Below are 15,973 nucleotides of genomic sequence, written 5' to 3'. Positions count from 1 at the left end.
TTAAAATATCAAGATAAGAATGATCAAGTTTGGTATGTACCTCTCAAGACATCTGCAACAACTGGAAAGGCCACAGAAATACCTCACTAAAAGAATCACAGGCCTAAAGCAGATGCCCTATGCTGACTATCTTAAAAAACTCCAGCTATACTCTGTTGCATATCGTCTACTCTGAGGCGATCTCTGCTTAACATACAAGGCCATGTCAAACCCAGAGCTGCTGGACATGCTACACTTAAAGAAATCCCAATCCCTCAGAGCCACACGCTCCAGGGATCTAAACTTTGTCGTCACAATAAACAAAACATGCTGGAGGGATAGGTTCCTGACCCAGAGACTCCACAGACTCTGGAATACACTCCCTATACATGTCAAGCAGAGTGCCTCTTTGGCCCTCTTCAAAAGGAACCTTGATGACTGGATGGGAGAAAGGAAATTCACCCCGGGGATCACGTCAGTCACCCTGCTAGACAGGGGTCCAGGGAAGTGAATAGTGTGGGAAGAAATAGCCAGGGAATTGTTATGGCTAGGCTTGTATAGGCCCTAGGGCCGATAGCCTAGTACCAACCTATGAATCTAAGTTTACGGTGGGTGAACACTAAGGCTAGTTATTACTTTAGGGAGCAATATTAGTTCTTTCTGCCAGATTATTCACAATCATTGGTTTATTTTACATATGAACAAAGTTTTGTTGGAAATTCTCCCTGGCAAATGTTCTTTTTCTTACAGATGTGGTAAGACTAGGAAATTATTTAGTCATTACAAAAGAGGGTTGAATGGCGTACAAACTAGTTTGGATTGCAGTGTTTTAAAGGGTCTTTCCCTTGTGCATGTACAGCGTGTGCTGTAATTTTTAAAAGTAAGGAATTTACATCAGCGAACACTCAGAGTTTATGAAATTAAAACTGCCATTACTTGAATTCACAATGGGTTATATACTTAGTTACATGTTCTTGTTCTGCTATCTTTGCTGGAAAAGATTTCTCGATTTTTTTTAAAACACGTACATTTGAACATCTTTGTGACATTAAATGCCAGCGTGAATCTAATGCCTTGTTTAAGCATACACCTAAGTAACCTAATGCCCATATTTGTTTTGTTTTTTTTTTTGGAGGGGGATATTGACACAATTATGTTTAGTGACCCAAATAAATTAGGATGGACAAAAGTGCTTAGTGTAAAGGAACATTTCTGGATTGTGAAACTAAGAGCTTTATTTTCTCCTGGATTAAAACAATATTACTTTAAGTTTTGTATAAATGTCAGTCAAGGGAATTGTGATGTCATCATCAAGGAAGTGATAAGTAAGTGCTGAACATTTGAATTTTATTACCATACTGAGGATGACTGTTGCCGAAACTGGTATATGGTTTTTAAACTGACTACATAAAGAATAAATTGTTGAGTTGGGATTGGAGTGTACGGGCCTTTGTTTTTTTTTTTTTTTCCCAGTTGCTTATGTAAAATTACCCATTCCAGTCACTTTCAGTTCATTAATTTTCAAGATGATGACGTTCATTCCTGACATCTCATCTTTAGCCACATCAAGTTTACTGTGGTCAATAATTCTTATTTTTCCAGGTTCCGCTAGTGTATGGTTCTTTGAAGCATCAGGCATTCCTTTTTCTGAGCACTTCAGCAAACAGATATCCTCTCAGTTTTTATCTGTGCCATAAACTCTGAACACTTTTTGTCCTTGTTTTCTGCTTTTCCCTTCAGAAGTTTACTGGATCCAGGGAATCTTACATTCTAGTTTCATTTTGAAATGTCTCTGGTTGTGTTTATTATTTATTTATTTCACATTTGTTAACTGGGTTAGTCCAACTGAATTTGCAAACAAACCCATTTTCAGTGGAGCCCCGAGGGGAAAAGCCCCAGCAAACATAAGCAAAGATAAAGTGACGATATACAAATATTAATCACAATACAAAATAATTGTAAAAAAGAAAAGGTTATTAACTATTTGCATTGCATTGATAGTAAGCAACCCATTTTCAGCGGAGACCCAAGAGCCCCAGCAAACATAAGCAAAGCTAAATAAACATACAGGACAAAAAACTATTAAAAACAACACTGCAAATACAAAATTAATTATAACGAGAAAAACAAAAGAAAAAAATTATGCACATTAAGGGTTGCACTGACAGCAGTGGTCTAAATTTACTACATATACGAGTAAAAACAAAAGGATAATCATTGTTCAAAAGAAGGAAAATGTTATATAGTTTTCTTAGCAAAAACAATGCAGTGCATTGCCACTACCTTCTTCAATGGACTGTATTTAGTAAGTTCTTTCTCTTCTTTGATGTGCCTGTCTTAAATGACCCTACAACATATAGCATACGACTTCAGTGACTACCTTCCCATGGTGAAGGGGCTTGTATTTTTAAGTGAAACACACAAGTGCATAAAACAAAAACAAAGAATTTTTTAATTAAAACTTGCATCAGTTAAAATTTCCTACAGATAATAACTGATAACCAAACATCTATGCTTCTGGTCACAATATTTAAGCATGCATAAAATTACATGTTCCTGCTAACAAATAATATACTAGCATACATTAGTGTGACATATAGCAAACTCAATACCTACAGCTAGCAGAAGAAAAAAATCTACTCTCAATGGATGCAGACAGGGTAGTTCTGAGCCATTAAGAAAGGCCCTCTTTGTACTGCAACTGATTTGGCAAGGGCATGTCTGTTCTATCTAATATCAACGCTGCTTTTTAGTGGTCCTTAGGTTGACATGAGGCTGAATCATCAGGCTGGAAAGAACTGCAGGACCACACAAATCAAAAGCTGTTATCTACTTCTCTGACGTACAGGTTAACACAGAAGGTCTTTGGCTAACAAAGTTCACAGATGAATGCAAACTAGGAGCCATAATCAAAACACCTAATGATGTGGACATCCTACAAAAGGGCCTCACTGAGACAGATACCTGGTGTCAAAGCCATGGCCTTAAACTCAATGCCAAAAAGTGCACTGTCATCCCTTTTGGTAAAAATTCTGTACCCATGAACAACCACATAGGCGATAGTCTACTTAACACCGAAAGTGTGATAAGAAACCTTGGGACACAGGTGGACAGCAGTCTCACCTTTGATAATCACATTGCCACAGTAATCAGGAAATTCTTCTACGTGGCACACCTCATCACAAAAGGTTTCTCATCCAGGAAAAAAGAGGTCATTGTTCCCCTCTACTCATCACTCATTAGACCCACTATAGAGTACAATGCCCCCTTTTGGTATGTACCTCACAAGATATCTACAACAATTGGAAAGGCCGCAGAAATACCTCACAAAGAGGATTACTGGCCTCAAACAGATGCCCTACGCAGATCATCTCAAAAAACTCCAGCTTTACTCTGTCGCATATCGCCTACTCAGAGGCGATCTCTGCCTAACATACAAAGCTATGTCAAACCCAGAGCTGTTGGACATGCTCCACTTAAAGAAGTCCAAATTCCTCCAAGCTACATGCTCTAGTAACCTAAACCTTGTCACCACAATAAACAGAACATGCTGGAGGGATAGATTACTATCCCAGAGACTTCCCATACTCTGGAACAAACTACCTATCTATATCAAACAAAGCTCCTCATTAGCACTCTTCAAGAAAAATCTTGATGATTGGATGGAAGATAGGAAATTCACCCCGGGGATCACCTCTGTGGCTCTGCTTGACGGGGGCACAGGAAAATAATTTTCTTGGATGGCAAAAGCCAGGGTACCGTTTGGCTAGGCTTATATAGGCCCTAGGGCCAATAGCCTAGTACCTACCTATGAACCTATAACTATGTCCTATGAAACAGACTAATCATAAGAGACCTGCGTCTATATCATGTTATCGAAAGTTTACTTAATCGAATCAGTAAAGGTCGAACTTTATTGATTAAGTAAAACATCAAATAACGTAAAAAAAAAAAAAAAAACAAATTAAAAAAGAAACTAAATGACGTAGGCAGGGGGCAAGCCCCCCTGCACCCCCACAACCCCCTACTTAAATATACCAACTCCGAGACCGCTCTACATTGAGGTAAATGGAAATCTCCCCTTACGGAGATTTCCTTTTACTTGAATGATGTTCTTCACTTTCAATATTGTCAGCTTACTACAACGTGAAGTAGACCCAGAGGCCTGACTTCTACAGTTATAGTCATGACTACCTAACTTGGAGATGTGCAACATTACCTAGCTGTAGATCATTGGTCATAAGCCAAAGACAGACCAGGCATTGAAGACAGTTACATCTGAAGATAAGGATGAGACTTGGCCATAAGGTTGCATCATTTGATGGTACAGACAATTGCTGACACTCTCGGCTACAGTGGAGTCAGATATGCCTATAGTCTGAATCAAAAATAGTGGCAACATAGATGTAAAAAAAAAAAGTCACAAAAATTGTGAAAATGTAGACTAAAAAATTAAATTCAATAATTAGCAACTTTACAAAGTATCTTACAAGTAAAGTAAGTATTCTTATAAACTTTGTAACCATAATGTCACAATATATTAAACATACAAGCATTACCCTTTTAAGATTTCCATCATTAGTACTGCCCTTTTTCAAAAATAAATCATAAATTGTTACACATTTTAAGCACTAGCCCTTTAAGACTTGAGTAAAATAAATAAACTCAATTTATCTTTTGGTCACCACTTCTTGAAAGAAGACAGTACCTGTGGTAAAATGCTGCTGCCGTGAGAATCATGGAGTATTCATTGGTTAATTTAGAGGTGTACACCCAGTGCCCCTTTGTACTATCCCAAAAATGACTTCTGGAGAGGTAACCAGTAATCCTGTCTGGGAAACTCCGCCACACAGTGAAGGCAAAGTCAACCTAAAAAAGCAACGAGGATAAAATATTGTAAATCTTGTTATCATGTCATTCCATGATGCAATTACTTTAATGATATTTATTAATCACTGCACTGTTTTTTACCAAGTCAGAGTTTAAAAACACACAGAATGTACACTGCACAATGCAGAAATGCATGAAATGTCCTAAAAATACTATGCACCTGTCTACACATACACAGCAGCTTCCCAGTTACACTGATGACTAGTGAAGACATGTCTGTGGTTATTCCCAGGCTGTCTTATTTTAAAAAATATGTTATGTTAAAGACAAATTAGTGTTGCACTGTAGTACTGAGATGAAATGTATACAGAGCCATGACACTAACTGTAGCTTAATAGGAAATCTTTTTATCACAAATCTGCAGCCAAAACTACTAAAGCACGAAATGAGCAATGGTTAAAACATTTCTCAATACTGTTTTCACCCTGCTGGTAATTCTGGAACTAATCTGCAATCCTTTCAGGGGAAATGGCAAGATGGTGAGATCCCAGAGCTGTCAAACTTCATGGTTAAAGTGAAGGATTTTATTCTGCCATATTTAGAGTTTCTCACAATAGGCAGTTATATCAGTGTGAAAAATACATGCATATATGCCTTTCATGCACTAGGTGGATTGGACACTTTAAATTTGCCGTAGGTGAGTGTGTATGCATGACTGAGTGGTGTGAATTAACTACCATAGCAGGGTTAGCCACATGGGGGTGTAAACCTTGGCTCGAGCTGATTCGCACTGCGGAAGTAACACCCGACCCCATCTGCAAAATGGGAAAAGGGGTTGAGGATGGATGGGTACTGTTTGCCTAATACACACACATCCCATGAATCAGAGGATTGGCAGATAATACAAAACTCCTCCCCAAAAAAGCTGACCTACTGGCAATCAGGATGCTAATTGAACCTGGGTCACAAATGCTAGAGCTGGGACAGCTCTTCATGATCTCCAAAGTACTACTGGATATTCTAAAACTGTAGAACAGCAAATCTCAATTGGGCAAAATAGAAAGAAACATGGAAAGGAGAAATAACTGAGATCACTAGAGGAACTGTTGGTATGTCAAGGAAGCAGTGAAAAAGGGAATGAAGTCCAGATGTTCTTCATGTTTCACTGCTGCAGTCATTACATTTGGGTTATCTGCTTGCAGGTAGCCCTCAGTCGGCCTGATTAACAAGTCTTGGGTCCTGTGTCAGTTGCTGTCCCTTCTTCTATGACATCAGGTTGTCAGGGGTATAAAACATGCAGCTGATGCCATTACATCAGTCTTTCTTACCGTGTGGTGCCCAAAGCAGATGCAGCTCGCAAGTGCTGGTCGGCCGACTCTTGAAATTTTAATTTTCAAGTTTCAGAACCAAAGTCTTCAACTAAAGTTAAGTACCCCGTTGGGGAAACTTTTTCTTGCTCCTTACTGATGTCAGTAAAAGTTAATAATTGCATTACTTGTGCAAATAAAGCAAATACCTCATAAAGATTTTAATTCATACTGTATTCCTTGCCTAGGCCCTGACCACGACGTACCTTGCTGTCAGTTTTGTGCTTTATTTAATCAGCGCACTATCCGTCGTCGGTATATTTTCGCCTCTAAATATTTCGGTTCTTGGTTTAATTATCCAGAAATGTCATCAGTTAGCCATCCGACTACCAGGATTCCAAAAAACGCAAAGATAAAGACAGAGACAGGCCGCCGAGGTCCAAAACTGCCGAAGACACTTCTCCTAAGCCAGTCGCCAGTTCGCCGGTACTCAGTGAGGCACTTTCGCAGCCCCTGATAGCCACTATTTCTGATTCGCAGGCCTCTACTGAGACCCATTTGGAGTCCGGTATGCCACAAGATGCTTCAACTATGGAACCCGCGGATGTCTCTACCTTGGATGGGTCTGGAGCCGCTGGGCAGGCACCGGATTCTGAGGGTGTATTCAGGCCTACGGACTTGCATATTAAATCGATGCATCCTTCTTTATTTAGGCCTAACTCTTGATCCATACCTAAAATACAGACGCTCAGGCCTCTATGCCTAAAAAAACAAATGATAAGAATGGCTGAAGATCTAATAACTCTAATCAGGGGTAGCCAACCCCCCCTTCTAAGAGGCCTAGGACTGAAGTTGATTATGAATCTTCTGATCAGGATTCTGTTTTTTCTGATTCTTCTGATGATCTGGATTTGCCCTTATCTACCTATGAAGATTATGATGCAGAGGACTCCATTCCCTCTGCTTCCCCTCCTGAGGATTTTTCTTTTGGGCAAACCTTACATACTTTAAGGGAGCATTTCCATTGGGAAAGCCAGGATTTTTCTGATTCAAAAAAGAGGCTTCGGTATTTCCTTCTCCTACCTCAGCATAGGCCTTTAGCTATTCCTCCTGTACTAGACATTGTTGATGATGCTTTTTCAGAATCTAGTTTGGCCTCTGATTCCCTGCCTCCTACTCCCAGAAAACCTGACAGATACTACAGGGTCCCTGAGTCCCACAAGTTCCTTTTTAAAAATCCTATTGCAGATCCAGAGACTATTTCACAAGGGCCCAATGTCATTAAGGCTTCTACTGCTAAAAATCCTACCCCTTCTGATAGAGACTCCAGGGCGCTGGATAGAGGAGGTAAGAAGGTTTACACTTCTGCAACCTTGGCCATTAAGGCTTTAAACTGCCATTTTCATATGTTAAAGTATCAGCAACATGTTATTGGACTGATTAAACAGAAAATGATGTGGATTCCTGACTGTGTGGAAAACAAAGAATTACAGGATTTAATGCATTCTACTGAACAAGTCCAAAAATATACTTTGCAATGTGGTTTTGATTCATTAGAGGCCTCTTGCAGGGCTGCTGTTACTGGGTCTGTGCTCAGAAGGCATGCTTGGCTTAAGGAGCACTCTTTGCCTGATCATGTTAAAGCTAAATTGTTGGATGCTCCTTTAAATCAGGACCGCCTGTTTGGCAACAAGGCTGAGGAAGTTCTTAAAAAGATGGAAGATAAAGCTAAATCTATGCAAACTGTTAAAGATTCTTTACAAGTTCAGCCTCCTAGATTTAGTAGGCACTGGCCCTCTAAGAATTGGTCCATTCCAGCCCCTTCCAGGTCTTCTCAAGCCAAACAAAGATACAGCAAAAACCCCAGGTTTTAGTCCCAGGGGACACACAGAACTATGCAGTGGGGGGCCTCCACTTCCAAATCTGGGAATAATAAGACTCCCCCCTATGGTAAACTGTCTCAATGACTTCCTTTTAAAATTTCCAAGCACTTATCAACTGACTGCCCCTTTGGGGGGAAAGATTGCTCTTCATGCAAAGAAATGGGAATTCATTATCCAGAACAAATTGGTTTTAAATATAGTGTCTCAGAGATACAGATTTCACTTCCACATGTTGCCAACACCAAGCGGGTGGCCGGACCCACCCCCAAATCAGTGGGCAGAGGCTCAAAAACAAGTACTTTCTCTCTTAAGTATGGGAGCTATTCAACTGGTACCAGAAGAGGAAAAGGGACAAGGTTTCTACTCGAGACTTTTCCTGGTATCCAGAAAAGACAATTCATGGCATCATATCCTGGACCTGTCTACTCTAAACACCTTTCTGGAGATTCCAAAATTCAAGATGCTGACTCTTCACCAATTACTTCCTATGCTAGGCAAAGATGCCTGGTTGGCAACACTAGATTTAAAAGAAGCATACCTGCACATCCCAATCAGGGAATCTTGCAGAAGATACCTACACTTCAAAGCAGGCTATACACACTATCAGTTCCTCTGCACTGCTCTTTGGCTTATCTACTGCGCCCAGGGTATTCACAAAGCACCTAGCTCCAGTTATTGCATTTTGCAGGCAAAGAAATATTCAAATATTCCCATACCTGGACGATTGTCTAATTCAGGCAGAAAGCCAGGACATACTTTTGAATCATCTGGCCTTTGTACAAAGGGTTCTAACTTGTTTGAGTTACACCATAAACAAAAAGAAATTGCAACCGGTACTCTGTCAACAAATTATATTCCTGGGAGCAAACTTGAATACAACTTCCCAGATGGCTTACCTCACACCAGAGAAACAAATTCATCTGACAACCTACTTCAAACAAGTGGCCACAAAAACCCTGCTATCTGGAAGACAAATGCTGCAGGCCCTGGGGTTCATGGCCTCCTGCCTTCTTCTAATTTCATATGCAAGACTACATATGAGGAAACTACAGTGGTATCTAAAAAGCCTATGGTGTCAACATTCTCAGGACCTAGAATCAATGATTCCTAAAATACCTTGCCTACACCTAGAGTTCCTTTGGTGGGAAGAGGCCTGCCACCAAAACAAGGGACTACCTTTCACACCACACCCTGCCACCCAAACCCTAACAACAGATGCATCACACTATGCATGGGGGGCTCACCTGGCAGGGAAGTGCATTCAGGGCAAATGGAACCCAAGTCAAATACACATGCATATCAATCAAAAAGAAATGTTAGCTGTACAGAACGCTCTGACAGCCTTCAAGGACAACATTCTTCCAGGACAACTAATGGTAAAGACGGACAACACCACTGTTATGTGCTACATAAACAAGCAGGGGGGTACACATTCTTATCCCCTCTGCAGACTAGCCATGGCATTGTGGAACACAGCCTTGAGCTGCCAATTGCACCTACAAGCTCAATTCCTGCCAGGAAAATTAAATACACTGGCAGACGGTCTAACCAGAAACCTCATGGACCCACATGAGTGAAACTGGAACCAAGGACTTTCAACATTTTGACAAGTAAATAGGGAAGCCCAGATATAGACCTGTTTGCCTCTCCCCAAAACTACCAATTGAAGAAATGTTGCACAAGGACTCCCCACAAACAAGCCTGGAAAGTGGATGCTCTGTCCTTCAGCTGGAAAAACCTATCAGTCTATACCTTCCCCCTTCTGCCTCTGCTCTCTAAAGTACTACTAAAAATCAAACAGGACAAACCAAGGATGATTTTGATTGCTCCAGACTGGCCACGCCAACACTGGTACCCCCTTCTGTGCAGTGTGTCATGGTTATCTCCATGGCACCTGCCTCAGACTCCTTCCCTGCTGTCTCAGCAGAAGAACCAGATTCTGCACCCTCAGCTTCTAACACTGAACCTTGCAGCCTGGCTAATTACTTAATCTCCCATTTGCCATCCCTCAGCAAACCTGTGATGGATATCATTTTAGAGGCAAGGAGGCCTAGTACTAGAAAATCTTATGCTGAAAAATGGAAAAGATTCTGTGCCTGGAACCAATCTCAAGGGATGAGCAAAGCAGCGCCCAATTTACCTCAGATTTTACAATACTTAACTGAGATGCTTCACAAGGGCCTATCTTTTTCCTCCATTAAAATCCACGCCTCAGCCATTTTTGCTCATTATAACACAGAACCTCCCCTCTTCTCTCATCCACTGCTCAAGCAGTTTCTCAGAGGGGCCAAAAATTTGAGACCACCCAGGATAGCTCCAACCCCAGCCTGGGACCTTAACTTTGTCTTGGAGAAAATCACTCTACCTGCTTTCGAGCCAGCTGCTACTGCAGACGTAAAATTTCTTTCTAAGAAAACACCTTTCCTTTTAGCAATCACTTCAGCTAGAAGGGTATCTGAATTACAGGCCCTTATGGCAGTGGAGCCTTTCATCATCTTTCATGCGGACAGGGTGTCCATCAGAACCAATCCATCCTTCATGCCCAAGGTGGTATCCAGTGTGGCTCTTAATCAGTCCATTCATTTGCCAACCTTCTTTCCCAATCCACAGAATAAAGGGGAATGGATACTGCATTCCTTAGATGTGCACAGACAACTTAGATTATACTTGAACACGACTAAACATCAAAGGAAATCTGAACAACTGCTGGTGGCATTTGCTGCAGGGACAGAGGGGAAGGCTATTTCAAAGCAAACCATTTCTAAATGGATAAGCCATTGCATTCATTTCTGGTATAAGCACCATGGAAAACCTATCCCCCAGGGGATCAGACCTCACTCCACCAGGGCTGCATCTGCCTCTACAACCTTTCTCAGAGGCGTCTCTACAAGGGACATCCTAGAAGCTGCTACCTGGAGTTCTGTACATACTTTCACCAAGCATTATCATTTGCCAATTTTCTCTAAATCCAGAGCTGGCTTTGCCACTGCAGTCTTGCCGGGCCTTATAGCTGGCCCTAATGCTATCTAAATTCCTCCTCCCAACCATAGATTTGGGAATCTACCCAAATGTAATGACTGCAACAGTGAAACACGAAGAACATAGTACAGTTGTGTACACTTACCATAAATGTAGATGTTCGAGTGTATTCACTGTTGCAGTCCTGATTACCCTCCCTACCCACCGCCCCCTAACTTCTTTTGGCTATACCTCTACTTTCCTTTACTATGCTTAAAAGGCTTTTTTGTGTATTTGCTTTTTTGTTGGAGGTATATCTTTGTACTTTTATATTTAATTGCTTCCCATTAGGGGGGCACCTGACATCTGGGGCAAGAAAAACTGACGTAAGGGCATCGGCTGCATGTTTTATACCCCTGATGACCTGTCATCATGGAAGAAGGGACAGCAACCGACACAGGACCCAAGACTTTGTTAATCAGGCCGACTGAGGGCTACTTGCAAGCAGATAACCCAAATGTAATGACTGCAACAGTGAATACACTCGAACATCTACATTTATGGTAAGTGTACACAACTGTACTTTCTGTTAAAGGATCATAAAATATGCAAGGCACGTCTGAACAAAGGCCATCAGCAGCATGCCAAGACCCACCTTCAGGCTCTGCCAACATTTGCAAGGAGGGTAGCCCCATAAGTCAACCAAACTTTTTATCAGGAGGCTCCATAATAGGTCTGACCTGGACAGAATATTGGGGAATAATAACTTCCTTGATTTTAGAAAAGATGCCTTTGACAATTAGCTGTGAAATGTAGAAGGATATCCTAACTACTGTACCATGTGAATGTCAAAGAAGATGTCACTGATTCAGCTCTCCACGCAATGTTTGAAGGATAATAAGAAATCACAGTGCTTGATATGCAGGGGAAGTTTGTTCAAGATCAAGGGGAGGTGCTAGGTGTTGAACCACCAATATCCATCTAGTTTTATTTACTCCTTGATAAAGGTTCTTGCACTAGCTACTCAATTTGATTTGTTGAAGAAAAGGAAGTCTAGAATAACTAGATCCCTAAGAAAGCCAAGCAAACGTCTCCCCTCCAGAGCCTGTGCAACACAGAGTACTAGGACAAGGACTCCAGTCTCTCCTAGTAGCTAGGATTTTTGAGACCAGAAATCCTTTTTGTTAGGAATCAGTTTTTTTTTTATTTTATTTTTAATAATTCTATTTGTTAGGAGTATTGGTGTTTTCAGATTTTTTTTAATGTGACTACTCCAGTATATGCCAAAAGATACACAACAAATAATAATACCCATTTAACCATGTAGGCCCACAGGACACACAGTCCCTTTTCATGGGGCGACCCAGAAGCAATGTCTACTTAAGTGACTTGTTCATTTCCACACTAGGAAAATGAGGGCTAAGGGAGTCAAACCAAGTACTGAAGGAACTACAACTCACAGCCTTGACCCTCTGCACCAGCTGCCAGAGTCTTTTCTGTAAAGCTATAGAGCACATCACTGATATGATAAATCATGACATCAAAAAAATGAATAAGCTTGAATCACTACAATTCTGGAGAAAGCAACCTTATATTCTATAATGGGTCTGACTTGGACACAATATGGGGAAACAAAGACTTCCTCGGTTTTAGGAGAAATGCTGTTGGCAATTAGTTGTGAAATGCAGAGGGATATCCTAAGTAATACAGCCATATGATGATCAAAGAACAGGGAGCTATCAACCCAAATACCCAGATCTCTGATCACCAATTTGTATGGTAATGGGCTAAAAAAATTTAAAATATGGGCTTCAGATTGCACTTGTTTTTCATTGGTTATTTTGCTTCCTTGACTGATACTTAATACATAACAAATGAAGCTTGGCCTGGTCTTCAAATAAGACTTGGGGATGCAGTTGGCTGTCATCTAGAATTTTAAAATCAGAAAAGAAGTCAGGGGAAGTAAAGTACAGTTTTGTACCTACCATAAATGTAGATGTTCGAGTGTTCACCCTGCTGCAGTCATCACACTTGGGTTATCCTGTCGTCAGGCGGTCCCGCAGTCAGCCGGATTTCCAAAGTCTTGGTCCGACGTCGGTTACTGTCACCTCATCCCTGACGTCAGTGCGCCAGGGGTATATATATTGCAACCGACGCCATTTTCTTCAGTTTTTCTTGCCCCAGATGTCAGGTGCCCCCAAAAGGGTGATCCAAATTAGTACCAAAAGGTGTGAACACTGTACAGACACAAAATCCCTTCAAATACAAGCAAATACATCAGTAAGGCATAGCAAAGATTTAGCCAGTAGATCAGAGGGGTTGGAGGGAGGGTAACCTGGACTGCAGCAGGGTGAACACTCGAACATCTACATTTATGGTAGGTACAAAACTGTACTATGTTCATCATGTTACCCTGCTGCAGTCATCACACTTGGGTAGAGTCCCAAAGCTAAGGTAGGGTGGAGGCAATGAGGCCCTGCAGAACTGCAGTGGTGAAGCCTGCCCTGCACTTAGAATAAAGAGGTAAGTGATGGTGTTTGGTGAAGGTGTGTACAGAACTCCAAGTTGCAGCTTCTAAAATTTCCTTGGTAGGAACCCCCCCTGAGAAAGGCTGTAGAGGTAGCTGTTGCCCTGGTAGAGTGGGATCTAATGGTAGGAGGAACTGGCTTCCCATGATGGGTATAGCAGAATCATATGCAATGGCCTATCCATTTAGAAATGGTTTGCTTGGATATGGCCCTCCCTTGAGAAGCTGTAGCATAGGAAACAAAGAGCTGGTCAGTTTTTCTGAAAGCCTTAGTTTTATCCAAGTAGTAACAAAGCTGCCTGTGAATGTCCAAGGAGTGCAGGAGTCTCTCACCTTTGTTCTGCGGTTTGGGGAAGAAAGTGGGTAGGTGGATGGTTTGATTTAAAGCTACACTGGAAACCACCTTAGGCGTGAAGGAAGGATTAGTTCGTAGAGAAACTCTGTCTTGATGAAAAATGAGGAAAGGTTCCACTGCCATAAGTGCCTGTAATTCTGAGACTCTCCTTGCAGAAGTTATTGCCAGGAGCAGGGCAGTCTTCCAAGATAGGAACTGAAGGTCTGCAGAAAAAGCTGGTTCAAAGGGAGGCAGCGTTAGTTTTTCCAGAACAAAGTTGAGGTCCCATGTTGGTGTAGGAGCTCTTCTAGGTGGTCTAATGTTTTTTGCCCCTCTGAGGAACTGCCTTAGGAGAGGATTTGAAAATAAAGGTGGACTTGTGTCGTAATGAGCTAAAATAGCTGATGCATGGATCTTAATTGAGGAGAAGGAAAGTCCTTTATGCAACATCTCAGCTAAATACTGCAGAATGTGAGGCATATGAGGCTGAGTTGTGTCTTGGTCTTTAGCTTGGTTCCAAGCAGAAAACCTTTTCCATTTGTCCGAGTAAGCCTTCCAGGTGCTTGGCCTCCTGGTTTCTAGAATAACATCCAGTACTGCTTGTGAAAGAGGTGCAGGTTGGATACTTAATTGATTTGCCATGCAGCCACGTGTAAGGTTTTGATCTGGCTGTGTAGAATCTGCTTGTTCTGCTGCGTGAGCAAATGAGGTATTTGAGGCAATATCCATGGTGGGCTGTGAGCCATATTCTTCAGTAGCGGGTACCAGTGCTGGCGTGGCCAGTCTGGGGCTATGAGAATCATTCAAGGTTTCTCTTTTTTGACCTTCAAAAGTACCTTTGTGAGAAGAGGCAATGGAGGAAAGGCATATGGTGTCAGGTTTTTCCAACTGAAGGAGAGAGCGTCCACTTTCCAAGCTTGTTGGTGGAATGGCCTTGTACAAAATTTTGTCAGCTGGTAGTTTTGAGGACTGGCAAACAGGTCTATATTTGGTAGATCCCATCTTTGAGTTATCATTGTAAATATTTGTGGGTCTAGCTTCAACTCGTGGGGATCTTTGATGTTTCTGCTTAGGTCGTCTGCCAATGTGTTTTTCTGTCCTGGCAGGAATTGAGCTTGTAACTGGACTTGGAAGGCCAGAGCTGTGTTCCATAAGATTATTGCTTGCCTGCAAAGAGGGTAGGAATGTGTGCCCCCTTGTTTGTTTATGTATCACATTACTGTGGTGTTGTCCGTCTTTATTGCAAGTTGTCCTGGCTGTAGTAGATCCTTGAAGGCTGTCAGAGCTTTCTGTACAGCTAGCATCTCTTTTTGATTTATGTGCAGATTTCTTTGATCTGCAGTCCATAGGCCTTGAATGCATTGCCCTGCCATGTGTGTCCCCCAGGCATAGTCTGAAGCATCTGTTGTGATAGTTTGCCTGGGTGGGGGCAAGGTGAAAGGCTGACCCTTGTTGAGGTGATATGCCTGTGCCCACCATAAAATTCCTGTTGAAGGCAGGGAATGAGAGATATCACTGTGTCCAAGCTGTGGCTGTGTTGAGACCATACGCTTTTTAGGTACCACTGTAATTTCCTCATATGCATTTTTGCAAATGGTATTATCAGAATGCAAGATGCCATGAAGCCCAAAGCCTGCAGAATTTTTCTTGCAGTTAATTGGGTCTTTGTTGCCATTGTCTTGAAATATTGAGTCAGTTGTAATTGCTTGTCTGGTGTAAGATAAGCCTTCTGGGCCGTTGTGTCCAAGCTGGCACCCAGGAATGTCATTTTTTGTGAGGGTACTAGTTTTGACTTCTTTTCGTTTACTGTGTACCCCAGACAATTTAGTAGATGCTTCACAAATGCCAGATGTTGTAGGAGAATGTCCTTTCTTTCTGCTTGGATGAGGCAGTCGTCCAGGTATGGATATATTTGAATTCCTCCTTGTCTGCAGTATGCAATTACTGGTGCCAGGCATTTTGTGAATACTCTGGGCGCAGTAGATAAGCCAAAGGGCAGTGCAGAGAACTGATAATGGGTTGAACCTGCAATGAAACGGAGGTATCTTCTGCAACTTTGTCTGATAGGTACATGCAGGTATGCCTCCTTGAGGTCCAACATTACCAGCCATGCTTCCTTGCCCAACATGGGAAGTAGCTGCTGTAGTGTTAGCAT

General features: G+C 41.7%; 1 protein-coding gene across 1 annotated transcript in view; it reads right to left on the bottom strand.

Moving 5' to 3' along the window:
- The window catches only part of LOC122792442 (exostosin-1a-like), an 866,275-nt gene that overhangs the window by 211,900 nt on the left and 638,402 nt on the right, over window positions 1–15,973 (bottom strand). The window contains exon 10 of the mRNA XM_044060230.1: window positions 4,688–4,848. Within this exon, the coding sequence (XP_043916165.1) occupies window positions 4,688–4,848 (161 nt within the window). The remainder of the gene's footprint in view (window positions 1–4,687; window positions 4,849–15,973) is intronic.

Source organism: Protopterus annectens, chromosome 1.part2 (genome assembly GCF_019279795.1).
Source record: "Protopterus annectens isolate FY-2018-M chromosome 1.part2, PAN1.0, whole genome shotgun sequence".
Lineage (NCBI taxonomy): Eukaryota > Metazoa > Chordata > Ceratodontiformes > Protopteridae > Protopterus > Protopterus annectens.
Note: the sequence above shows the minus strand (reverse complement) of the source record. Positions and strands in the feature narration are given on the sequence as shown.